Below are 25,422 nucleotides of genomic sequence, written 5' to 3'. Positions count from 1 at the left end.
TCATTTGGTGTTTGAATACAAGGAAATAAAAAGAGAATGCACAGCAGCGTTTGACAGTGACTGACTTCAGCTGGACCCCTGGATAGTGCTGGGCCCTTGCTCGGCTTTCAGTCTGGTTAATGCTAGGCTTTGTTTCTTGCATTGCTATTCTGAAGAGAATGCTACTACTTAAGATCTCCTCAACTTGGCTGATCTGGCTACACCAGCATGCTGGCATGATTTCCAGCAGTTGCAAGCTTTTTCTGTTTCATTTTAAATCTTTTTGTATTCTAAAGTATGAGAAGTTGTGGATTGACGGTGTTGCATCTTACTGAAAAGCTTTAAAACTTTGTTAGTGAGAATACTGGATTGAGGAGTTTGAACAAGAAGAAACAATTGTGAGGAGGGAAGGTTCACCTTTTGTGTAGTAGTGTTTAGAACTTTCTCAACTTAGTCATCAGGACCTCTATCTAAGAGGTTCATCAAACAACTGTACTTTGTGGAATTGTGTATTTGTGCTTTACTTAGATTCTTTCAAGTTTCTAAGCATAAGGTAAAAAAAAACCAAACAACCAGAACAAATGAAGGTAAAAGTGATTTGTTAATTAAATCTACTTTCTGTGTTTGCTGCCATGTTGGAGGTCTTAGTAGAAAGAACACGAAAAACTTTCAAAAGATGCTTTTGACTCCCGTGATTTGGGAATTAGCATGGAGAGCAATTCTTCTGCCTAACTTGTATTCTTACTCAATTCCTGGAAATATTTAGAGTATTTCTGGCATGCTAAGTGTGACCCTTCAATATTAGGTTGTATTATTATAGTGTAACAAGACTGGATCTGAGATAGCAGAAATCTGATCAATAATTTCCTGTGCTGTGCAGGTATATGGATGATATACATGTTCCTTTTAACATCATGTGTGAGGTAAAGATTTGTATAATACGGGCTTATCTGCCTGGTTTCTTATGCCCTACAGTAAAACTGCATCATTTAGGATTCTTTCACTGTCCCCCCCTTCCCCTCCTGTCACCTTTGTTCACTTCTGTAGGCCCTTTTGAGAAGAATAGACAATTATGTTCAGCTATTCACTGTTTTTACTGACAATGCCAGATCTTGAAAATTATTTTGTTGGAGACATTTGAATTTGAACCTGAAGCTGCAATGTTTTAAATTTTTTTGTGACAGACTTCTTGCTTACAGTGCTCTGGATATAATAGGTACCAAATCAGCATATAGACTGAGTTCTTAAACTTGGGTTATTTCCTTCTTACATCTTCTTTTTTTTTCACCTGAAAATACCTTTTTTTTAACCAGATTTCACAAAATTAGAAACAGTAAAACTGGATTTGCTGGTTGTGGTCCTGTTGCTATGCTCTACATGGAAATACCAATTTAGCACAGGATACAGAAGTCACCTCTCTTCACTGAGGAATTAACCAAGGCTTGTTCTTGAAATGTCTCTGCTTCTGAGGACTGTGGCTGGGGGTTATGGTAGTCTTCTATAAATAACTACCAAAATAATATCTGTAGACCTCTATCAGTCACAAAGCAATACCAAAAGTAGTACTACAAAGCCATCATAGATTATTTTTTAAAAATAATTGTGTGCACTCATTAATCCTTCTGTCTCAAACACATTTTCCCTTTAATTTAGCTCTCATGAGCAGAACTTCCTTATTATAAAGCTGACTCTTTTTTCCTGAATGACTGTATATCTTGCTTTATGCAAATGAAAGTTGCATAAATCAGACTAGAGAAAGCTCTTTGGAAAGCACTGTAGTTATTTTGTGAGTACTGCTGCTTATTCCTGAAATGGGCTTTGTAATCTCCTACAATTAAAGTTTAAATACTTGAATACTGTTGCTATCAAGCACTGAGCTTTTCCTTAACATGGGTAAACACAGATTCTCCTAAATTGCATTTGTCCTGTCTCCTTATAATTAGAGAAACCTGCTAGAAAAGAAGTGTGTCATCACAAAATCATAGAAGAGTTTGTAGTTTGGGTTGGAAGGAATCTTTAAAGGTCACTTAGTTCAGTATATCATCTGCATGCTATATATACCAAAACCTGATTGCTCTGTATTAAGGTTCTGAATGTTCTTGAGAAGAACCTTGTCCTTGTGTCTTTTAACTAAAAATTGTTGGAAAGTTTTTGTCTTTGGTTTTTACTTAAACAATAGCATTTTGGGTTTGCCTCTGAGAGGCATGACGGTGAGTCCTCATGCCACATATCTTATGGCTCTTCCTCTCTTGTCTTTCAGTGAATGATAGTGTCTAGAAAGGGTATGTCCCTTCAGGAGAGAGGTGCCAATGTCCAACCGGCCTAATAGCAATCCAGGGGGGTCACTGCGACGTTCACAGAGGAGCACTGCCGGGGCCCAGCCACAAGACAACGCAGTAGGAGGAAGGTATGACTGCTCTCTGAGTGTTCAAATGTGTAACAGTGTCATGGATGTGATTTGGAGAATCATTTTTTTCATCCTGCAATCCAAACGTTGAAACTTGCATAAAATCTTTTTGCCCCTGAAATGCTACCTGTACTGTTACTGCATGGGGTAAACCCATGGATAACTCACTACCATACAAGTTCAGCTAGAATAGCATTAGTAAAGCTATAGGGGGAAAAAGCTGTTTTCCATAAATTATAGGTAGTAACAATTCTTTCCTTCTCTTTTTCCCTTAAAAATATGGGAGGGGGATAGCAGGGTGAGTCTGTTACTGGGAATCTGGGAAAATGTATTCCTCTTGGAGAAGATTTAATAACTGGTACTCTGTTAGCTTTGTGCTGCATATAAATCCTGTGCAGCTGTTGAATAATTCAAGCAAAAAAAGGTTTGTCATCATTTAATATGCCTGATACAGTATAGTGAGCAAGTGGACCAGACTGAGTTTTCTCTGTGATTGCCTCTGCAGTGCAGAACAAAGAAGATCCATTCAACTTTTCCATTGATGACTATATAGTTACTGCCATGAATGAAGCCTGTAGGGGATATAAGTATTTCTTTAACTTTGTTTAAAAGATCAGTTTAATGAAGAAAGGTTATAGCATGATGGTAGGCAAATCTGTCTATAATCTACTCCCTCAGATACATTACTGGTGCAGTTGTTGAATATATTATGTGTATCTTGGGCTTGATTATTTTGGGATGAGTATTAAAATATTACAGGTCAGTGGCACAGAAGTTTTTTGCTATGAAGGAACTGGGCTATGAAGTTTAATGAAGATGAGGTGTACTAGTGTAAGTAGTAGTAGACTTACTAGTGTAAAGTCTAACTGAGAACAAGTTGAACAACTTAGAATGGATGAAGAAGACCAACTTCTAAGGAGCTTTGGGAAGAAGTAATTCAATCTGAAGAATGCAGCTTCACTTTCTCTAAACTAGTCTACTGTACCAAGTGGAAGAGCCAATGACAACCACGAGGTTTCTCCCCTCAAATAATGTGGCATAAGGAAGGGGAAGTTGCTCCTTATGTAGCTTGTTATTTTGTAAACTAGAATTGGTTTTGGAGAATAGCTTTTAACTGAGGCACAGTGAACCCTTCATTCCCTTGTGCCCATTCTGTTTTGTCTCTGCATCTCAGTGGATGTTTAAATTAGGTATTGCCCTACCAACTCTTTCCTTTTATGCTGAACCTAGGGCAAATAAAACTCTTCTAGAATAAAGAATTTGGGGCAAGTTCTTTGGAGATGAGATGGGGGATTATTCAGATATCTACTGTTCAGATTTTACAGCAAAATGCCAGGGAGAAGCTCCACAGTGAGTGAGTCAGCCAAACTGAAGAATTTTAAGGGTAGTACTGTTTCCTTTTAAGAAAGTAACTCATCCGTTGTTTTGGTGTATTGTGATCTGTTACGCTATCATACAATGATTGAAGATTCACTTGTCTGAAATGACTGGACTTCTCCCACCCCTCACCAGATCTGTGCCAGAATTCCATGAACAAGAGTGTATTGCACTCTTGAACTGTGTTAGATGTTTATCAGAGCCAGAGCTCCTTGCTAAAGTCAAGAGGATGGAATAAGCTTACAGTCCTATTTGAATCTGGGTTTCTTTGGAGTAGGACATCCCCTGCCTTTGCATTTCTGAGCAAGCATTTTTGAGCTAGCAAAGCCTATAAAAAGACCTGGTTAAAGCATGCTGGTTAATATAAAATTTAGAATTCATTCATCTTCTTTTACTGTCATCAGCATCTCCTTTTTAGTAGAGTGCTGGGTAAAAATGGCTATTCTATCTGACCAATGAGACAGATCTGGCAGGTCCTTAAAAAACTTGTAGATGACATGGAAAGTCAGGCTCTCAGGTTTTTAGCTAGTGCCTGTCTTTGGACACAAAGCTCACAGGACTCGCCCTTCCATGTATCTAGCATGCAGTGGTATAATATGTTTCAGTTCTGCTGCTGGGCAGAATACAGGAGAGTCTGGAGTTCACAGCTTGGTGTGTCTTGTTATGCCTTGCTGTACTCCAGTGATAAACACTACTTTAACTGCTATATTTGAAAAAAAACAGCAAAACCCCAAACAAACTCTGAGCAAAAAAACATGCACCTTTCCTTATGTTAAGGTTTTTTTTGCGATGTCTGAGACAATTTGTTTTTAGTCTTTCTTGCATTTGTCATCAGTAAAATGAAGCTCCTGAGTTTCAGCTGTAAAATCACTTAAAATAGAATAAACAAACTGTGGGAAGACTAGTTTCAATAATATGCTTATATTGTGCTAATAACTGTACTTGGGATGTATCTATGTTAGTATTTCAGTTGGAGCTGGGATTGTTCTTTTGAAGCCAATCAGTCATCCTCACCTGCTGTGCTTTGGCTAATGTGCAGTGGTCTTGGGAGCACTTGAATGGGAATGTTTTTGAATGAAACTGAAAAAGTTGTGCTCTATGAGAGCAGTTTGTGTATGCTGGTCACTTGTGGTTGTAATCTGGAATGCTTCGAATTAGAAATCATTCATATGCAGAGATGATGGACACTGATCCTTAATGGCAGCTGTCTTGCTTTATAGATTTTCTTCTGTTGGTCCTTACTACTTACTGATGTTGTATAGACAGTGTGAGATTTTAGTCAGCCACTTTATTACATCCACATATTTCTTACCCTTCCCCAATAAGCAACAAACCAATACACAAAGATTAGAAACTCCCAACACCTCCCCCTTCCCAATAAAAAAAGAGGGAGTTAGACAGTAATGTGACTCTGTAGAGGGTTGTTGCTTCATGCCTAAAATTAGCCACAAAGTTTGTAAGCAGACTTAAGGGCCACACCTTTTGAAGTGTTGGAGGTTACTTCACTTTGGTCATAGATATGCAATCATAACCCTTCGAGCAAGGACAGGTTTCGATACTGTCTGAACTTGTGTACTTGATCGCATTTCTGCTTTGTATAAATAGCTTTCTCAGTGCTGGAAATGCAACAGCTTTTTTCTTAAAGCTTTTTTGTGGCTGAGGTGCATGCATTTTCAAAATACAAATTACGTGACGAAAGCTTGGAGAGGTTATGCAGTTTGTCACTCATAATTTCAGACTTGGATTTGAAGGCCAGTAATCCAAGGTAAGTGTGTTGTATGGCCAGATGGCCTTGTAATAGCCTTAGAGTTGCCTCGATATCTTTTATTCTCTGGCTGGGTGAGTGAATGCGAGGGACTTTAGTTGATAAAGTGTTTAGAGAGGAGAATGATAGAGCTGCCAAGTTGAAGTGCTAATGTATGTCTCCTATACTCTTTGACACTTCTTCAGCTTAAAGGTCTTTCGTTAAAACACTGCCAGTTTAACTTGCTGAGCTGCTACTGTTCGCTTGTATGAAGACCTTGGAAATTCCAAACTTCTCTCTGGTCTGTTCTAAATGCAGAATCTCCCTCCTGTTGAGTATTGACAGACTGGCTTAACCGGGAAGCAGCAATGCAAACCCATTTTCCTCTAGACTGGGCTTGTTTGATGTCTCCATAACATCAGTACTTGAGTCACAGTGAGCAGGGGATGCCTGATAGGAGCTTTGAGAGTTTAATTTTGAGGTGCATTGTTTAAAGGCACAAACAATGATACCAGGCTCAAGGAAGTGTAGAAAGACAGATGCTGGTTTTTTGCAGTTTGTGCTGCACCAGTGGTGTGGGCTTTTCTCTAAAAGAAAAAAGGGGTCTGTATTTAAAAAGGGGTATATGAACTGGTGGTGGTGTGTCATTCCCTCCCCATGTATGCATGTAAGCAGATTGGTCTTGATGGACTTGGACTAATGTGATTCTTCACTTTCTGTTGTCAGTAGTGATGCTATAATATGGATGAATTTCAGCTCTTGTGGGTACTACTGTTTTAACGGTTTTATGCCATTTTGAAAAGTATTTAACCTTTGCCTCTGAATTTAAAATTGCTGTTACAATGGCACCTTTTTAATGGTACAGCATGAACCCTGTCTGAAGTGTCTCTTGGAGCACTCTCCACTGACGGGTGACTCTTTCCAGATGTTTAAGGCAGCAATAATGATGCTAAAGTTTTCCTTTGCAGCAGTAAACTGAAGCAGATGTGTTAATGAAGCTTTCTTTTGGTAGGGGTAGGAGGAGGGGGTGGAAGGTACTTACTGTCATTTTCTTAACTGTATTAATACACATTGTTACCATGTGTGTAGAAGAATTGTGCCCCCGCTGGCTTAGTTCCCAGTGATGCCATAGGATTTACTTTGAATGAGGGCAGTTTGGAAGTGGTATTATGAGGCATACAATAAGATCTTTTCTGGACATGGAGCAGTGGATTGTTCCTTTTAGCTGTGAGCAGTGTTGCACTGTGTTGGTATACAGTAATGGACGTGGGCCCATGTACTGGAACTTTTTTTAACTGGTGCTGAAAAATTACTATTTTTTTATTAATGGCATTAAATGACAGTGGTGTTTATCTTTTTGCATGCTGTTAGTCTTAAGACATTTTTAGGAGTTGTATTTAAGTAGCATATCCCTTCAACATAAATGACTGCTATGCTGTTGTTCTATATGAAAGTAGGGTACTTTATAAGCAAATTTTAATGTTTTGGAATAAAATATGTACATGTTCTCGTGTATTTGGAATTGAAGGCTAAATGATAAATGAGATCCTTGTTGGCCGTAGGACTTTGATATAAGCTGAAAGAGTACATTTGTCAGTTATCTCTTTTGTTCTAAACAGGATTTGTTTTCTGACCAACCTTGGTGTTTTGTTAGCTGGTAAGAACTTACCTGAGACCTGTAAAAAACTAAATATGATATTTGACTTGGTGAGGAAGGGATTTGGAGTATTTATGAGGAGAGAAAATAGGTGTTTTTCGAGGCTTTTTTCATCTGTGCTATCCCTTTTTTCTTAATCTAATTTTTGACAGAAATAAAAGGGTAGTTTTTGCAGACTTTGGAAGCATTTAATAGTGCACAGCTGCTGAGGAACATGACTTAGATTAAACGCTTTGTTTATTAACTAACTTCAAAAGGTATGTTTTGGGGTTTTTTTTAATATACACAGAGTAACTCTCTGAGAACAGGTTCTAGTTGGTTCTTTATTATGGTTTTGCTTAGGGCTGGCGTTTTCCACCATATTGTTTATATAACACAGCAAGCTAAATGGTGGTTAGCTTGTCAACTTCTGTATGTGTGTTACTCTAAACTTGAGTGTCTGCCTGTGAATTAAAGTGTGTATCAGCAGACAGTTTTGCCCAGTTGAATGAAGCCTTGGAGTTGTTTGTGAAACTGTCCTTAAGTTTGGGGAAGGAAGGAAAGCAAAATACCTCTACAAAACACAACTTTGGAGGTGCAGCAGGAGCTCAGTCTTTCTGGAGCTGCCCCTGAGAGTGGAAATGGATGAATGCAAGCTCATAAATACTTAGCTCATCATTTTTTTGTCATTAATGGGGAACTTAGTCTCTCAAAACACTTGTTGCTGGAATGAGGATTCTTAATGAATGATACTGTCATGGTAAAGACTGAAGACCTTGTAATGGTAAGTTACAAGTGAAAAGCTTTCGATTATAGACAAAAGTACACGTAGCTTGCAACCTTAAAATCAACCTTCCAACTGTGCCTGTATCCTCCATAGCACTTCATTGCTCTGCAAGCATTGGTCATTCTGAGCTTTACAGACTATTCTAACTACCTTTCTTTGTATGTGAGTTAACTTTTTTAAGCAGACCTTAAGTAAACTCACAACTTAAATATAAATTGGGACAGTGATACTTGTTGGTATATGGTTAAAGTTTTTACCTTAATCCTCTAATCAAATTCTCAGTGTTCTTGTTCTTGTATAAACCTGAAAGGAGAGTTCATGTCACGTTCCTGTTGACTGACATGCTATGGCATGCACAGTTCCTATTGTATTGTGGATCTTCTCTTTGCTATATAAACTCAAAATGGGAAGTGAGAGCACAGTAGGTGTTTTAAAATAATTTTTTTTTAAAAATTCTCCTCAGTTGTGACTCCCCACTTGTGATGTTTCTAGAGTAATCTTTCTGCTCAGAAGGCTGTTTTGTACTGATAGGTTGATGGGTAAAGAAAGCAAATGCTAATACTCTGCATGTATACATGATCCCTAGGATATGGCTGTAGCTTTAACAGTCCATACAAATTGGACGTTGGTATGAAAGTGTATTTGTGAAGCTTGTAAGAATGAGGTTTAAATGTGAAAGGGAAGGAGTCGGAAGCAAGTGGAAACTCTGCAGTGCATGTTTTGCATCTATTGTTTTAGTAGTATTTTAGTTGAAAAGTCCTTCAGTTATTGTGTTTTGTGAATATCTAAAGCAAAACAAAAATCTTTACCGGGAAGCAACCTTTTAAAATATACTTCAGAATAAATGAACCCTGATCAGTTTAGCTTACATAAGACTTGTGATTTCTGCCAAGTATAAATTATGTAAGAATATCTGTTATTCCCATAATAAAAATATTTTTTGGGGAAAATTAAATTTCACGCCTTAACCTTTTGTTGGAAAAAGTAAAATCCAGGCACTCAAGATTAGGTGGAACATTCCCAAGTTTACCTTGATGGAGTTTGCTATTGTGATCTTAAGATCTGACTGTTTTATTTCACTTGCTTTTGATAGTAAACAATGTTTCTTACAGTATGATAAATAAAAATTAATTACTGGAGTTTGGCGAAGATGCTGTTAATTTAATGTTTTCAGACTGACACGCTCTTAGATGGGGCACAGAAGGTGTTGAATAAGTACTGTCTATGTGCATTCATATGAGTAACTGCCTAAATGAGAATAATTTAGAAGAAAGCAGAAAGAGGAAAGTTATCAAGAAAAAAATCATGTTACTGAAGCTTTACTGTTTTGACTCTAAGCAAATTAGCATTTGGTTATCATCTAGATGGTTAGACTTGGTACTTGTTTTCTACTGAGATTCAAGTATGTGTTGAAATCCTGAAGAGGATGGGGAAGCTTTCTAGTCTAATATACTTAGCTCTGCCTTTACTACTAGACTTGTGGCATTTCATTAGAAGAAGCTATTTTAAAGCTTATAGAACTCTTACCACTTCCACTTAGTCTGTTGGCCCAAACTTTGTAATGTTTGGGGTCATGGGTTGAAGCAGGATGCTTAAATGGAAAGTCTACATTTCTCCCCAGCCTCCATGGATGTTTGCAGAGCTCAACTCAAAAGCTATCTAGGCCTGGGTTAACAGCATATGATCATGTAATCAGCAGTTCTTCAGCTTTGAAACATTGCTTCTTTCAGCATTAATACTAGACTAGTTTGAGGTTTTTCAGAGGTAGCAGATGTGCAGCGGAGTTTTCCTGGTACCGGCTGAGTCCAAAGTGTGTTTTATCCAGGCAAGTGAGATGTCTCTTGCCTTAGCAATTATTTATACTGTCCTGTTTTAAATGCTGATGAGCACTCTCTTCTGAGTCTTGCAAATGGTAATTCTGAGTGGGTTTCAAAGTAAATGTGGAATATATGAAGATGTCACTTAAGTCTTAAATTTTATCCATGGTGTATAGTGTTAGCTTTGTCCTTCAGTTAGAGCTCATACAATAAACCATGTTTTTATGCAGCTGAAAGCTGTTTATAAGACCTCTTACAGCTTATCTATGTGAAACTCATTCCTGTCTCTGACATCACAAGTTTCCTGTCTCATTTGACTGCCTCTATTGGTGGTGTATATTTCTTCATTTCTCTTACTTCTGCTGTTACCAAACAGCTCTCAATCCTTTGAACTGGTAGATCTTGCAGCCAGAAAATAACTGGTATGGTTGATTTTCCTACCAAGTGGAACTGGCTGCATTCCCATTCTGAGCACTTGAGGTTTTTATAAACTGAAGAGCAAAGATGTAAATAATCATAACTGTATGAAGTCCTAATGCCTGAAATCTGGAGGTAGATGAATATATATCTATTTTTGAGGAGAGATCTTTGACAGATGCTCTAGTCTGGTGTTTTACTGTGCTAGCTTAATGCTTAAGTGAATAATTCAGTAATCTTGCACACCAGAAAGATCTGAACTTATCTGCAAAACTCAGATGTAAGGAGATGTTTTATTCATTTAAAATGACTAAATAATTGTGTGCTTTGCAAAACAGTTACACTGATAGTGATTTGTAACTGCATCATGCTGATTTAATATTAGGAGCTGATATGGAAAAACTTGTAGCTTTAAATTAATATGTGTAAATGCTCCAAAAATAAAAATATTCCTTCAGGTCTGTATCTGTATCTTGGAATCCTGATAGCTTTCTGTTTTGACTTTCTGCTGACAGGTCACATTTAGGGCAGGCAAAACATAAGGCACATAGCCCTCCTGAGAGTAGAAAATCTATTTCAAAGACACCCAAAGTGCAGTCTAATACTACTTCTGAGCAGTCCAAGGGACACTTTTCTAAAAGGTAATTGTGCTTCATATTCATATGTTAACCATTGTTATCTGCACTTCAAAAATTCCTATAATTATTGAGTTATACGGAGTTCTAATAAAATGTATGACTAATGGATATTTAACTAATCTAGGTATTGCATTCACTGGATATATTTCAGTGTTTCCAGTTCTGTTTGTTTTTTCTTTTTCTAATTCACCAACTAAGAGCATTCCATCAGTGAGGGGGAGGAAATGATTTCTGCATAACTAGTCCTGGAATACTTGCAAGGTCTTTCTCTCCTTCATCTGCTTCATGTTGGGGGAAGATTGCCCAAGGAGTTTAGAGCAATGTCCAGTATGAATTGAAATGTGCAATAATCCAAAATAGGCATGTGCTCAGGGTAATAATCTTGGTATTACTTCTCTGCTCTTTGTATGCTTCTGCTGTATACACACTTGGAACAGTTTTCTGTCACATAGAAGAGAATTTTGCCATTTTTGTATGTGATTCACTACATCAGTTTAAAGACTGATGAGAAACTATCCTTTCTTTAAGGACCTTTCTTGAACAAGAATCCAGTTATGACTAGTTATGCATTACTGAACACTCCTTACTCTCTTGTGGAACTTATATTCTCAAACACTCAGTTAATAGCTTCATGGCTTGATTTTTTTGTTTGTTTGTTTTTAATCAGTTTGACTTTGATATAAAAGTAAAATCCATTCAAGTTAAACTTACTTTTTAAAGAAGTGGTGTATTGTGCTTTTATTTTGCAATCTGCTTAGGTTTTATGCTAGCAAATACGTGCAATATGACTGTTCTTATACAAGCATGTGGGAGTCTTTGCTTCAATGTAAACTTAAGTGTTTCTTACATGCAATATCTTTTATTATTAAAGAACTATGACATTTATCATGCAAAATTCTTACAACTGTGAGGCTTCTTGAGTTCAACTCTAATGCTATTCCTGCTTACTTCTACAGAGGCTGTAGTTCATCTGCTGTTTTAATACCACAACAAGAAGATCCAGAGGGAGTCAATACTTCAGAAAAGCAAAACACGGGGCAAGTGCCTAAGAAAGACAATTCTCGAGGAGTTAAACGCAGTGCTAGTCCAGATTACAGGAGGACCAATTCTCCTAGCTCTGCTAAAAAACCCAAAGCACTTCAACACACTGAAACTTCCTCAGAAACTAACAAGCCACATACTAAATCTAAGAGAAGACACTCAGACCAAGAGCAGCCTAAGTCTACACAATTGCCATCAACAAGCAAGGCTCACACCAGAAAGGGTGGAGCTGCTGGTAGCTCCAGAAGTCAGAAAAGGAAAAGGACAGAGAATCTGTCTTGTATAACAAGTGGGTCATCAGTTGAATCAACTGGCACTGAAGAAAAGTCAGCAAAAGTCTCCAAGCTGGCTTCAAAATCGGTGACCTCAGCCAAAGCTGGGTGTAGCACCATCACCGATTCTTCTTCTTCAGCTTCCACCTCCTCCTCCTCTTCTGCTGTTGCCTCTGCTTCTTCTACTGTTCCTCAGGGTGCCAGAGTGAAACAGGGAAAGGACCAGAGTAAGGCTAGACGTTCCCGTTCTGCATCCAGCCCCAGTCCAAGAAGGAGTAGCAGGGACAAAGAACCAAGTAAAACAGGTGGCTCTTCAAAGTTTGACTGGGCTGCTCGATTCAGCCCAAAAGTCAGTCTCCCTAAAACAAAACTGTCTCTACCAGGCTCTTCCAAGTCGGAGACATCAAAACCTGGACCTTCAGGACTACAGGCTAAGCTAGCAAGTAAGTTATTCTTTTCTGGAAGAATAAACACATATGTTTTAAAAGCGAGTCTTCTAAACAAATACTTCTGTTTTTTCAAGCTGCTTGTGATCTTTCTAGAAAAATTAACTTTTAGTATGTTCTGCTGAGTTAGGTATAGCTGTGTCTGGAACTATTTACAGCTAAACCAGATGATTTAAGTTCAGTCAGTGTTCTGTAAATTTCAGTTGCTTCTGTGTCTAACAAATTGATTTTAAAAATAAAATACATGTAAAATAATTAGATGCTGTGATGAGGGCATGTAAGTTATAAAACACTCTTGATTATATTCCTTTTGTCAGATTTTTATTCCCCCTCATTTTCTTAAGTCTTCTGTTCTGAAGTGGGAATGATAAATGTTGGAAAACGAATAGACTATATGTAGTTTTCTTCTTTCAAACGTACTTTTCTGATTCTTCCTTGTGAGAATCTGATGTTTAAGAACTGTAGTCTTGTAAACCTGGTGTACATAGTGCTGGGGTTATTAGTCACTTTATCTTCTAAGTCGTTCTAGGTATGGCTTCTTTCTGGTGCTGAGTTTGAATAGCAGCTATTGTTCCTGAACATGGTCACTGAGAAATGTAGGCTGTTTCCAAGCAGAGCACCTGCTTGCTAGTATGTAGATAGACTTGTAGCCTGTTGTCTTGAACAATTCTTTAAAATGTGTTTTGCTGCCTTTGTGTACTGAATGATTTATTTACTGCATGTATTATCTATAACTTGATGTAAAAAAACTTGCTTACTCTGTTGTTCCTTTACTTAGGCATGATCACAAGTAGCTTGCTATGGACACATCCATAGCATATATTAATCCTGGAAATAGTTGAAATAATCAAAAAGAACTGGGTATCTTTTTGTATAATCAACATGGGTCAATTAAGTTTAACGGGTATCTTTTGGCTAATGTGCATGACTGGAGTATTGATTCTGGAATTAACCTAATCTAACAGAAGAATGGCATTTGGAAAGGAGAAAGGAGTTATTTGCTTTACAGCAAAGTTGGTTTTTTTCCTACCTGCTCTGTGAATCAAGGCTACCAGGTGACAAATTCCAGAATACAAACTCTGAATTTGCATGGGGTCGAAGGAGAGGGAAGTGAGTAAAAGTCAGGGAACAATGGGAATGACCAGCATAATCTAAGCTAAGTCAGGCTATAGGCAATGAAGAAAGGCAGCAGGAAAGAGAGAATTTACCTCCAACAAATGAACAAGAAGATGAAGGCAGAGAGTAATTCGTGTGATAAGTTAAACTTCTTGAAGGATTGAGAAGGGAAGGGGAAAGGTGGAATAGCACAATGTAAAGGGCTGTGTGTTTGTGTTGTATACCTTGGAAAACAGCATTGAGAATGTGAGCCTAAACTGTTACTGCAAAGACTGAACTGAGAAAGGTGTCATAGAAGAGCTAAAGGTGTTTTGTTAGAAGATAAGATGCTCAAACATATGTGACAAAACCAAGTTGGTAGGAACTGTAGGTGTGTGTATAAAATGTCACTGCTAAGAGGCCCAAAACACGGTGAGAGATGTTTCTACGCGTGATAGGCAAGTTATATTCTATAGATGACATTTCAATTTGAGGGAGGGGAAAAGTTCTAACAGGAGTTACTAGGAAGTCTAAAATGTCTAATACCTCTTTACTGTACAAAAGATTACAGCAAAACTTATTCCAGTAAACATCATTGATCACCAAATACCACTATAAGAGCCCAACCTAGAACAGAAGTCTTATATGGTACTTTCAAACAGAGTCAGCCTTTCTAATAGTGCTTTCAGACAACAGATTGAGGTGATCTTGGAATCAATAATATCTACTGTTAGCTTAGTCTTTTAAAAAAAGAGTTTGCGTGACATACTTTCAAACTGTTCGGAGAAGTAAGTATTTTAACAAAACATGCATTTTGCATAATGCTGAGAAATGTCATGAAAATATGAAGAAAATAAACCACCAGGGTAGATTTTTGAGAAAGAATGGTTAAGTTCAAATTTATTTTTTGTAGCAGACCAGTAGTGTTAGAGGATAAGGGAGCAGAATAAAGTGATGTCTCACACAAGCATTAACACCCTGGGGCCTTCTAAAGCAGGAAGGCAGAGTGATCTGGATGTAATTGAGGTTTACACCCTTCTACCTGGAAACAAGTACTTAGGAATCATAGTAATTCTATGTAGAAACTAAAATCTTAAACTAGGTAGGCTTTTATAGGAGTGTATATGATAAACACATTTGGAGCAGTCTGAAATAGGGCTTATAGAATTACTGGGAGATAAACAAAAAAGCGAACATAACTGCAAAAACTTCAGGAAAATGATAGGTGGAAGTGGTTCTAGGAAAACAAGTGGGAGGAGAGGGGGGATTATGCAGGCTAACATAAAATAATAGAATGGTTTGGTTAAAAGGGAGCTTAAAAATCATCTCATTCCATACCCTCTGCCACAGGTAGGACCACCTTTCACACACCAAGTTCTCAAAACCCCATCTGGTCAGTCATGTCTATATAAATGCAGTGCTCTTCCCTTCTGGACATGATGCAGTCCAAAGGATTACAAGAATCATTGTTAGGGGTTGTGATCTTTTAATGAAAACTAAGAGCAGCTGATCTGACTTGCTCTACTGAAGAGAAGAATGAGGAGAAACATGGCTGCCATCTTTGCAGAAGTTTTTCACATGCTGGAGGAGAATGAGGAGAATACCCGGAGGTTTCTTATCCAGTCCTTCTCTGTAGATAAATAGGTCTTAAAGTCAGCCCAGGTGACTTTCAGAATGTTAAGCTCTACACAGCAGTCTCTGTAACAGAGCAGTGACATCACTGAATAGCAAGCAGCTAAAGAATATGCTAGAATAACAAAAACAGGCTAGACTGAAGTTCTTCACATCTACTTGATTAGTTGACTGTTTCTTCACAGGGGAAAGGGGGAAGAGAAGAAGAAAACAGGTTTCTCATTTTGTTATTGTGACTTGAGTATTTTCACATCCCTTTCAGGCTGTATCTGTTGTAGGGGCTTTTTAAATGTTGAAAATCAGGTCATGTTACTGATTATATAACAATGTAAAATCAAGCTTATGTTTCCATTATTGGGGAAATCTTTGCTGTCCTTTGTGTATTATCTTGTGGCCCTTAAGTAGGAAGAAACTGGCATCAGTGGCTGGGACAGTGCTAAGAGTGGGGGTGACTTAGGATAGCTGTCCTTGCCTGAGAAGTCTTTACTTGGAGATTTAGGGGTTTGGGGAGGTTATTGGTATATGCACTAAAAAGCCATGTGGACGTAAAGATGGAGTCTGAATGGTATATAACTCCTGGCTTTGAGGGATTTGGCAGAGGAGGGAGAAAAGAGTCAGAAAGTAGCTCTGAATTAGTTTATTTGGGATTGTAGGTACAGTACTGGCTTGGGTGATGGTAGTTAGAGACTTGGGATTGAGGCAGTTAGTTGGCTAGCTTGCAGATATTTTGTTTAGTTGTGGTGACAGGCTGTGTGGGGCTTTAATATGAGCTGGGGATGTCTGGGTTGATGCACTGAGGGAGGGTAATAGTGAAATATTAGAATGACGTGAGGCTGTCTTGCCTTCCCTTCCTACAGCTCTTTTTACCCTATCTCTCTAATTAGTGAGAAGAGCAGCTGCATTTCCTTCAGAAGGCGTTGCCTTTCTGAACTGCAGATGAAGGGGTTTCTAGGTTATGAACTGTGAAAGTTTGTTTAACTTTGTTTTGACTTGGGTAGTACATGGAGACTTAATAAGTGATTGCAGTACAGCTGCATTCAAAACTTTTTTTTGCACCACAAAATCTTCCTTAAATGCTGACAAATAAACACACTTAAATGTGAAGTTAAGATTCCTTAGTTTGATTCGTTAGGCTGTACTATTTCAGGTTTAGCCTGTTTGAATGTGTTTTCCTTCTGACTCATAAACATGAGTGCTTGGCATGCAAAATAGGATGATGTCAGGGCATAAGCAATATATGTCTGCCATAAGAAAGAAAGCCTGTGCTTCTGCTTTAATTCCGAAATTTACTTCTGAAGTTTTTGCAGGTGCAAATAAGATGCTTAAACCTGATTTTCTTTGAGGGGTTTGGATTAGAGATCATTAGGTAAACTTGACACCCACAAGTCTGTGGCCCTGATGGATGCACCTACAAGTGTTGAGGGAGCTGGCAGATGTTATTGCTAAGCCACTCTCCATCTTTGAATGGTCATGAAGAACAGCAGAGATGCCTGAGGAAAGCCAGTGTCACTTCAGAAAAGGGCAGGAAAGAGAACCTAGGGAACTGTAGACTGGTCAGTCTCCGTCCATCCCTGGAAAGATGATGGAAGAGCTTATCCTGAATTGTTATCTCTAAGCATGTGAAGGAGGTTATCAGTAATAATCAGCATGGATTCACTGTGGGGAAATAAGGCTTGTCTAGGCTGATAGTCTGCTGTGATGGAATGGCTGACTGAGTAGATGAGGGGAGAGCAGTGGATGTTGTCTGTCTTGACTTCAACAAGGCTTTTGTCTCCTGTAGCATCCTCATAGCTCAGGAAGTGTGGGTGAGGTGAATGTCAATGGACTGAGTTGAGAACTGACCGAATGGCAGAGTTCAGAGGTTGTTAGCAGCAGCACAGTGTCCAGTTTGGAGGCCTGTAGCTGACTGAGTTCCCCAGCAGTCAGTATTGGGCTCAGTCCTGTTCTACTGGTTCATCAATGACCTGGATTAGAGGGCAGAGTGCACCCTCAGCAAGTCTGATGATACAAAAGTGAGAGCTGTGGCTGATAGAGCAGAGGCTGTGTTGCCGTCCGGTTAAACCTGGAGAAGCTGTGGAGTTGGATGGAAAGGAACCTAATGAAGTTCAAAGGCAAGTGCAGGGTCCTGCACCTGGAGAGGAATAATTTCACACACTACTGCAGGTTAGGAGCTGATCTGCTGGAAAGCAGCTCTGTGGAGAAGGACCTGGGGGTCCTGGTGGAGAACAGATGGCACATGAGCCAGCAGTGAGCCCTTGTGGCTGAGTATGCCAGCAAAATCCTGGGGTGCATTAGAAAGAGCACTGCTAACAGATCAATGGAGTTGATCCTGCTCCTCTGCTCTTATGAGACCCTACCTGGAGTGCTGTGTCCAATTCTGGTCTCCCCAGTTCAAGGAAGACCAGAAACTACTGAAGAGGTCCAGTGGAGAGCTATGAAGGTAACGAGGGGACTGGAGCATCTCTCATGAGGAAAGCCTGAGACATCTGTGCCTGTTTAGCCTGGAGAAAAGACTTAGAGGTGGTTGTCAAGAGACTTGGGCCAGACTCTTTCAGTGGTGACAAGCAGCAGAGGACACAAACTGAATACAGGAAGTTCCAGTGAATAAGAAAAACCTCTTTGAAGGTGACAGAGCAGTAGAACAGGCTGTCCAGAGAGACGGTGGAGTCTGCTTTTCTGGAGATACTCAAAACGTACCTGGACGTGTCCAATGAACCTGCTGTAGCAGTGGGATTGGATGACCTCTGAAGGTCGTTTCAACCCCAACCTTACTTTGAGTCTCTGACAATTTCTTTATGTATTAGAAATAGTGCTGAATAAACAACTTCTGGAGATGAATATCAGACCAATTCCTCTGAGACCCCTTGCTGTCTGTCTGTGACAGTGTGACTGGTGCTTTCCTCCATCAGGTGTACACAGGGCATCTCTAATCTCATTTTCCTGAACACTGGCTGTGCTCTATTTACTGGTGAATGCTTGCCACTTTTAGCCTCCTGCAACTCCTAAAAACACAGGACTGACCTTCAATTTGGATGCTGTGCTGGCTATTCCAAATTTTAATGACAATGTGAGTGAAAGGAAGAAGGCTCAGTCGAAAGAAATTAGCAGTCCTGAAGTTATGGTGTTGAGAATACTTGAAGGATGTACAAAAGATGCAGGTGGTAAGATTGGCTTAAAGTTCATTGAGAAGACTTCTTAAAGCAGAGTGGCATTGACCACCCAGGAAGGGAACATGCTGTGAGGAGAGTTTCTTCACTTCATCTTTCAACCTTTAGAATTAATAGAGGGAGGTGGAAGCTTTATTGTACCCTGATAGATGCTCAGAGACAGAAAAGTAAAGACTTGAGAAAAGAAACGCAGAGAAAGATCTGACAAGTAGAATGTTCTTGAGCATCAGGAGAAAATGTGCTCAGGGTGTGATGTATTCTGCAACTCACTCACCAAGCAGTAACTGGGTAACTGTACATTCTCTACAATCCTCTGAGGTAATTCAGTTTAAAGAGATGGCTCAGCTAATTTAATGCCACTTATGGAAAAGGACACCCCATTTTATTGCACTTTGTCCTACTGCTTGATGGTGTCTCTGCTTATCTGACCCTTAAGCAAACTCAGCTAACCAAGCTGACAGAATACTGAAACAGGAAAGTGTGTGTCAGATGTGTACTTTGTACATCTTGGGATTGATTTGGGGAAAATAAGAGATGGATGAGCCATACTTCTAAACAACAGTAAGCTGTTAAACTGGCTCTGCTGCTTTGTGAAACTCTTGCCCTTAGCAGAAATCTTGTTTTGATACAAGTCAGTCTTCACTTACAGTGGATGTATGGTGTCTCATCAGTAGCCCATTGCTAAGCTAATATGAAGCTACTTAATTTAGGTTTGACTACTTGAAAATGACTACCCACAGATTGGAAGTAAAAAATGGTGTGCTGACATAAAGAATGAAAATGTGCATTTTTTTTTTCCCCAGCGAACTCTACTGTATGAAGATGATTAATTTATTCTTCGATGTAAAGCAGAAGTGCATTTCACTTAGAGTTTCACCATGGTGTTATAGGTACTGAGTAACCTAGTTTTCCGTATGTGTTACATATGAGAAAGTATCTAAACTCTATGGGACAAAGATTTTACTGGTGGAGTAATACCTAGTGCCAGTTGAAAAATGCGTTTTCTAGTGTAAAACACATCCAGCTCTGAGGGAAATGTTGATGTTTCATCATACTTCTGACTACTTGAGAAGTGTAGCTATGGCATGGGATCCTGCTGCAACCATTTCAAATGAGTACTGTCTTGTATCTGTACCTTATGACATGTTTTCTCCTGTTACACCTGTCACACACACCCCCCCCCCCCCCAGCATTACGTACACTGTATGTAAGTAGGGTTTGAGTCATTGTGTTGTTGTAACTTCAAATTAAAATTTTGGTTTCAAAGCATATGTAGTAAAAATGCCAATTTCTTGAATATTCAAAAAAGTTTCCTATGTTCTGTATGTACAGACCATGTGGAGATTCGAGTGTCAGGCCTACTTCAGTTCAGTGCTTGGTGGCTTTTAAATACAGAGCATTGTTGTTCTTAAGGTTGCCAAATTTCTTGAGTTGGTAAGCCAAGTGTGTGGTAAAAACATGAATATCAGGTTAACCTTCATCTGCATAGACCTCAGCTGCACACAACATTGTATTTCTGGGTCAAATATGCTGTGGTGTTTGAAAGGACGTCCTCTTGGTCAAATCAGTAGTAGTTTTATAGATCACTTTTCCTTTTCTGCTAAATACGCAGTCAGAAACTGCATAGTTGTCATTTCATCCCTCAGCAGCACAACTGCATTCCTGGAATGTTTTAGGATTAAGGAAATAGAAGCTAGTTTGATAACTTCTCAACTCTAATGCATTGCATGTTTAATTATGTTCTATTTCTCCTTTGTTGCCAGAAGAGGGAGCAGTGATCTAACTTACTTTTCAAAATTGTTTGCATCTGTTCTAGTAATAATCTGTCTGAATTCCATGTTATGATGTTCTCTTCTGTTAATTTATTCTGGAGGGATGTGGATGGGGTCACTGCCATGTCAAACTGGGCCTGATAAAATGGTTTGATTTTACCCTAAATTACCAGTTTTTTGCTTTAGAAGCTGCCATTGGAAATTTCAACATGATAGTAAGCTTGCTGAGAATCACCTCAGAATGTTGTATTGCATGGGATTTTTCTGTGTTTGACCTTGGTTCCGTGGTGGGATGTTACCAGAACAATGGCTTTGTCACCTAGAGCAAATTGTTACCAATTGGGTCAGTTTACAACAGTGCAAATACTTGTTATTTAAACACTGGAACTCTTTTTTTCAAAGCTGTGAGAATGTGCTTGCTTATTTGTGTGTAGGATGACCTTATGACAGTAAGAAGGGCTGAAGGGCTGTAGTTCAAATAGGAACACAAATAATACATGGGATAAATCTCGGCACTGACAGTGCTTGACTCCTGGAGGAGAACATGGTTCTGATTGAAGACAGTTACTTTTAAGCCATATTAATGTGAATAAAACTGACTGAAAGTTGAGATTGCAACCACCACTACCTTCCCTCTCAAAATGTAGTTTCTTTTTTTAAGACTAAAGCATCTTCTTTTAATTGTTTGAAATAGAAATAATACACTTGTATCCCATAATGTGATACCTGTTAAGTATGGGAAAGATCATCTGTAGCTGTAGTGCATAGTTTAGTAAAAGGTGCCTGTATAAAAACTTGGAGTTTAGTATTACTTAACTCAATGAGTAACAGTAAATGTCTGGACCTTTCTTTTACTGGTATAGCAGTTCAGTGTAAGCTGACTAAAATTGATGTGGGCTTATTGTAGTTCTTACGCAGAAACTGTTCTTTTACTTGGAGGTTTCCTGTACACCAAAGTCTAATTTCTTTGTAGAACTGCTGTGTGTTTAAAGACTGACTTACTCTCAATTCTTTACATGTTGTATAGGTCTCAGAAAATCTACAAAGAAGCGCAGTGAATCACCACCTGCTGAGCTCCCCAGTTTACGGCGGAGCACACGGCAAAAGACCACGGGCTCCTGTGCTAGCACCAGGTAAAACTTGGGGAAATGCAACCTGATCACTACAGTGAGTTGGTATTCATGTCATTTCATGCATGAAAATTGGCCTTGTCTGTCTCTGACTTGGCTGTTGTAAAAGTAGCTGTAACTTTTCAGGCATGCTGGATTACTCTGTACAGTGGTGTCATGGATAGCACATAGGATTTGTCACCATCAGACTTACAGTAAGTCCCTCAGCTGTGGAGGTGGAGGAAGATAAACAGCCAAAGCCAGCATCACAAACTGAAGTAATCCTGTCCTTAGAAAGGTGCTTAAGAAGACAGTAGTGCTGAACTACTGTCCATCATGAATAAATAGATAATTGTTTTGAAAAATAAGACTTCATGGTATCACACAGAAGTCGGTTTTAATAAGGTGCACTGTTAACCTGACTAAGCTTGTCAGCAGCTTCATCTGAATTGCATCTAAGTACTTAATGTACTTCCTGGTGCAGAGAAGTAGTCCTGATTTAGTAATTTTAAACAGTTGTTAGATTAAGTGGGAGGGGACAGTTAATGTATCCTGTGATGCAATAAACTTCTGTAGTTGCATATTTTGTGGGACTAGACGTAGGAAGCTTAACAAGGTTTATTTTTGTTCTTATGCCTAGACTGTTTAGTTCTTCTAGCACGTTCTCTTTTCCCTCTTCCACACCATTAAAAAAACCACTTTTGAAGTCTTTATTTTGTTGTCAAGTGTGTATTTGAATTTGACTGTTTACTTTGAAGGTGTATGTGTTTGTAGTGATGAAGACTGTAGTATTTAAAACTGCAAATCTAAATAGGCTCATCCTCTCTAACTTGTTCTGTCATTGAAAACCAAGATGAATGTCAGAGTCCTCCTCTTGATTTCAGTAGTACAGAATTTCCTCTAAAGATGATTAACAGTTACTTTAAGCTTGCTCATTTTTGCTGTTACATTTTATAGATTGCCTGATATTGAAATGTGTAATGTAAAGATGTGTCTGTAACGCCTTAGTGTGAACAAGTTGCTGCCATGATGCAGGGCAGAGAGTGTACAGAAGGGTTGGATAACTTTGGGAAGATTGATTCTTCCACACATCGCTCGTTTGTGCAATGTGGCAGTGATGTTGCATAAACATTATGTAGTCTTGAGTAGGCTTACATGAATCTCATATCCTAGTTCATAAGGTCTGAAATTTTGTTTTTTGAAACTTTAGTCGGCGAGGCTCTGGCCTGGGCAAAAGAGGAGCAGCTGAAGCTCGCCGACAGGAGAAGATGGCTGATCCTGACAACAACCAGGATGGAGTTAACTCTTCAGCTGCACGGACAGATGACCCTCCCCAGGGAGCTGCAGGTAAGAAGGAATTACAACTGAAGAATTTTTAGCATAGTTATTATTATAAAATTCTTGCATTTAGAAACAGCTATATCGATTAAGTTCTGAAGAGGAATTATTTAAGCTGGAAAATAATGCTGGAAGGTTTGTGAGTAAGCGGGACCCTTACATTTGATTATGATACTATGTCTATTTGGCACGTGTTTCAGTTATGCTTTTTTGTAGTATCCAAACTATATCCAGTAATCCAGATGTTAGTTTTTAAGCTTCTGCCACTTTTAAAAAAAGTAACTTCAGCTGATGCTACATAAATACCACCAACTGAGAATATAGAAGGCATGCATTACCTGTAAAAGCTCTGTTAAAGCTACTTGGAAATATTCTACGGATTTTCTGTTAAAATTGCAAGCGTGTCTTTACTGGAGAAATTTGTGGCCAAGTTGAATGCCGTTACTTACACAGATCTATTAGATGATAATTTTATCATCTGGTCCTAATTAGTGAGCTCAAAGGAGCTGTGCAGTAATTATGCTGAATGATAGAAAGTATTAAACATTCTCTACATAGAGCTGGCTACATCAGTGCAAAAAGAAATAATGGAAACTAAGTACACAATCATTCTTAATTAAGAGAAGCATACATTTATTAAGGATATAGGTAAATCTGTCTGAAACATAATTTTATAGATTTAACTGCATTTCTTTTCATATTCTTGTGTTGATAAAGCTATTCTCTTCAGCTTTTGGGAAGTACTAGTCCTGTAGACTGATCTGTTTTAAAATGCAAATTTTACAGGAGTTTACTGGTGGCAATGTTAAATGCAGAGCATACTTTTGATGGCAGAGCCATTTTTGATGTGAGTTTTGTGGCTTTAGAGACACTGTAACTTGTATTAATCTCTTATTGCTTCTTTAGCTTCTAGTTCTGTTGCTGGAGCTGTAGGTATGACAACTTCTGGAGAAAGTGAGTCAGATGATTCTGAGATGGGAAGACTACAAGGTATAAAAGTTGTTACTAATTTACCTTTTTGGTTGTTAATAGCCTATAAATCACCATACCTACACAAATTCTGTATGACATTCAACTGGGAAAACTGTATTTTGTTTCACTGTCTGTGAATGTGGCTTTGCTTACAGTGATTCTGAAGTAGGGATTTACAAACCTTAATTCACAAAAGATGATGAGAGGGTGGGATAGTGTCTTTATTCATTTAAATGATGTGTAATACCCTGCTACTGATGATTTTCCAGGATGATGTGGTGGGGAGAGAACTGAGAACTCAGTCCTATTAAGTGTGTAAGCTCAAATATGAAAATACTCTTTGCAAGCATGTTTTAAGGTTAGAGGCCAGGTTAGGCCTACTATACTCTGCCTGCTTCTGGATAACTTTTTTTTTTTGTGCTTGTCATTGATACCCATGTTGCTATAAGCTTTGACAAAAAAAAATCTGAATGTTCTTAAAATGCTTGCTTTTGTGCTTGGGCTAAAGGAGTCTGGTTTCTCAAAACCAGAGTGTACAACAGGTATAAACTCAGTTTGCATGTCCTGCAACTGGTCTAATGATTTTGCTACTACATTGCAGGGAGTCCTGAGATTATGATCTCCCTTGCAAATAACAGGTTTTTGTTAATCTGGATATTTAATTGGAAGTGAGTGCTGTCAGTATCAGTTCACTTGCTTATAGTTTTCAGTAAGTATAGGTATGCATTAGGAATATTGGGCTAAATTGGTTTTTCACTATTAATGATTTATTGATCAGCAGTAGTCACGGTTGCTACAGTAAAAGTCAGAATCATCCACTTAGTTTAGCTTAAGTAACAGGACTGTAAAGTATTGAAAATAAATCAAAAAAGAAACCTGCTAATATGTAGCAGAGTTCTTCCCTCTCCTGCTCATCAGCAAATAAAGCTGTTGAACCTGTTTTTCAGTGTCATTTTTTTCAGAGTAGTAGTGCCTGCAGGTCCTGGAAACATGAAGATAAGCTTGGCCTACCCTGTGTAGTTTGAGTTCTGATTTGAAATTGCAGCCTGATGTATCTGCTTTTCTGGCTCTAGGCTTGTAAGAGTTTAACAGATTAGATTGTTTTTATATTTTGAAATACACAGCTGTGGATACTCAGCAGGTGACTTTGTAAAGGACCTTAATGCTCTGATAGAAACAAAAATTAGTTTAGTTACTTGTTTCTTTAAGGTCATCTTTTTGATTTTTTTTTTTTTTTTTTTTTTTTCAAAATTGAGGTAGCTTCAATCATCTAATCCTAACTCTTAAAGTATCAAAATTCTGGTAGTCTTAAATGATAACATCACGGAATTTAAGCTTTTAAAAATATACGTAGAAGCTTTGACAATGGCTGTTATCCTCTGTTTGCTTTTAGCTCTATTAGAGGCTAGGGGTCTTCCTCCTCACCTGTTTGGCCCTCTTGGTCCTCGGATGTCGCAGCTCTTCCACAGGACAATTGGAAGTGGAGCTAGTAAGCAAAGTTTGTCTAATTTGACTTAATTCTTTCCACTTCCAGACTAGTAGAATTCAGCCAATAGTAAATCTAATATTTGTGTTAGTGTCATAGTTTAATATAGTATTTTACGTGTTGGAGACTTGTATGTCATGGTAGTGCTAGACTACTTGTCAACAATTTTAATTTGCTTGTCTTCCTTTAAGGAAGAAAAATTTACCGTAGCTGTATTTCTTTACTTTTCTTTTTTGGGGCATCTTAATGTTCCCTTCTAGGTGGGGAAGGGAGGGTTCTTGCCTTTTCAC

General features: G+C 38.5%; 1 protein-coding gene across 6 annotated transcripts in view; it reads left to right on the top strand.

Annotated features, from left to right (window-relative positions):
- The window catches only part of TRIP12 (thyroid hormone receptor interactor 12), a 76,718-nt gene that overhangs the window by 24,300 nt on the left and 26,996 nt on the right, over positions 1 to 25,422 (top strand). For 3 of the 6 annotated variants that reach the window (XM_033068267.2, XM_033068265.2, XM_033068266.2), the window contains exons 2-8: positions 2,240 to 2,386; positions 10,680 to 10,805; positions 11,759 to 12,558; positions 21,255 to 21,360; positions 22,547 to 22,683; positions 23,581 to 23,664; positions 25,040 to 25,135. In XM_033068267.2, coding sequence (XP_032924158.1) covers positions 2,289 to 2,386; positions 10,680 to 10,805; positions 11,759 to 12,558; positions 21,255 to 21,360; positions 22,547 to 22,683; positions 23,581 to 23,664; positions 25,040 to 25,135 — 1,447 coding nt within the window. In that variant the 5' untranslated portion in view covers positions 2,240 to 2,288. The remainder of the gene's footprint in view (positions 1 to 2,239; positions 2,387 to 10,679; positions 10,806 to 11,758; positions 12,559 to 21,254; positions 21,361 to 22,546; positions 22,684 to 23,580; positions 23,665 to 25,039; positions 25,136 to 25,422) is intronic. The other 3 variants (XM_033068270.2, XM_033068269.2, XM_033068268.2) reach the window with 2 other exon arrangements.

The sequence above is a fragment of the Catharus ustulatus genome, chromosome 10, assembly GCF_009819885.2.
Source record: "Catharus ustulatus isolate bCatUst1 chromosome 10, bCatUst1.pri.v2, whole genome shotgun sequence".
Classification (NCBI taxonomy): domain Eukaryota; kingdom Metazoa; phylum Chordata; class Aves; order Passeriformes; family Turdidae; genus Catharus; species Catharus ustulatus.
This window is presented reverse-complemented; position numbering and strand designations above follow the sequence as displayed.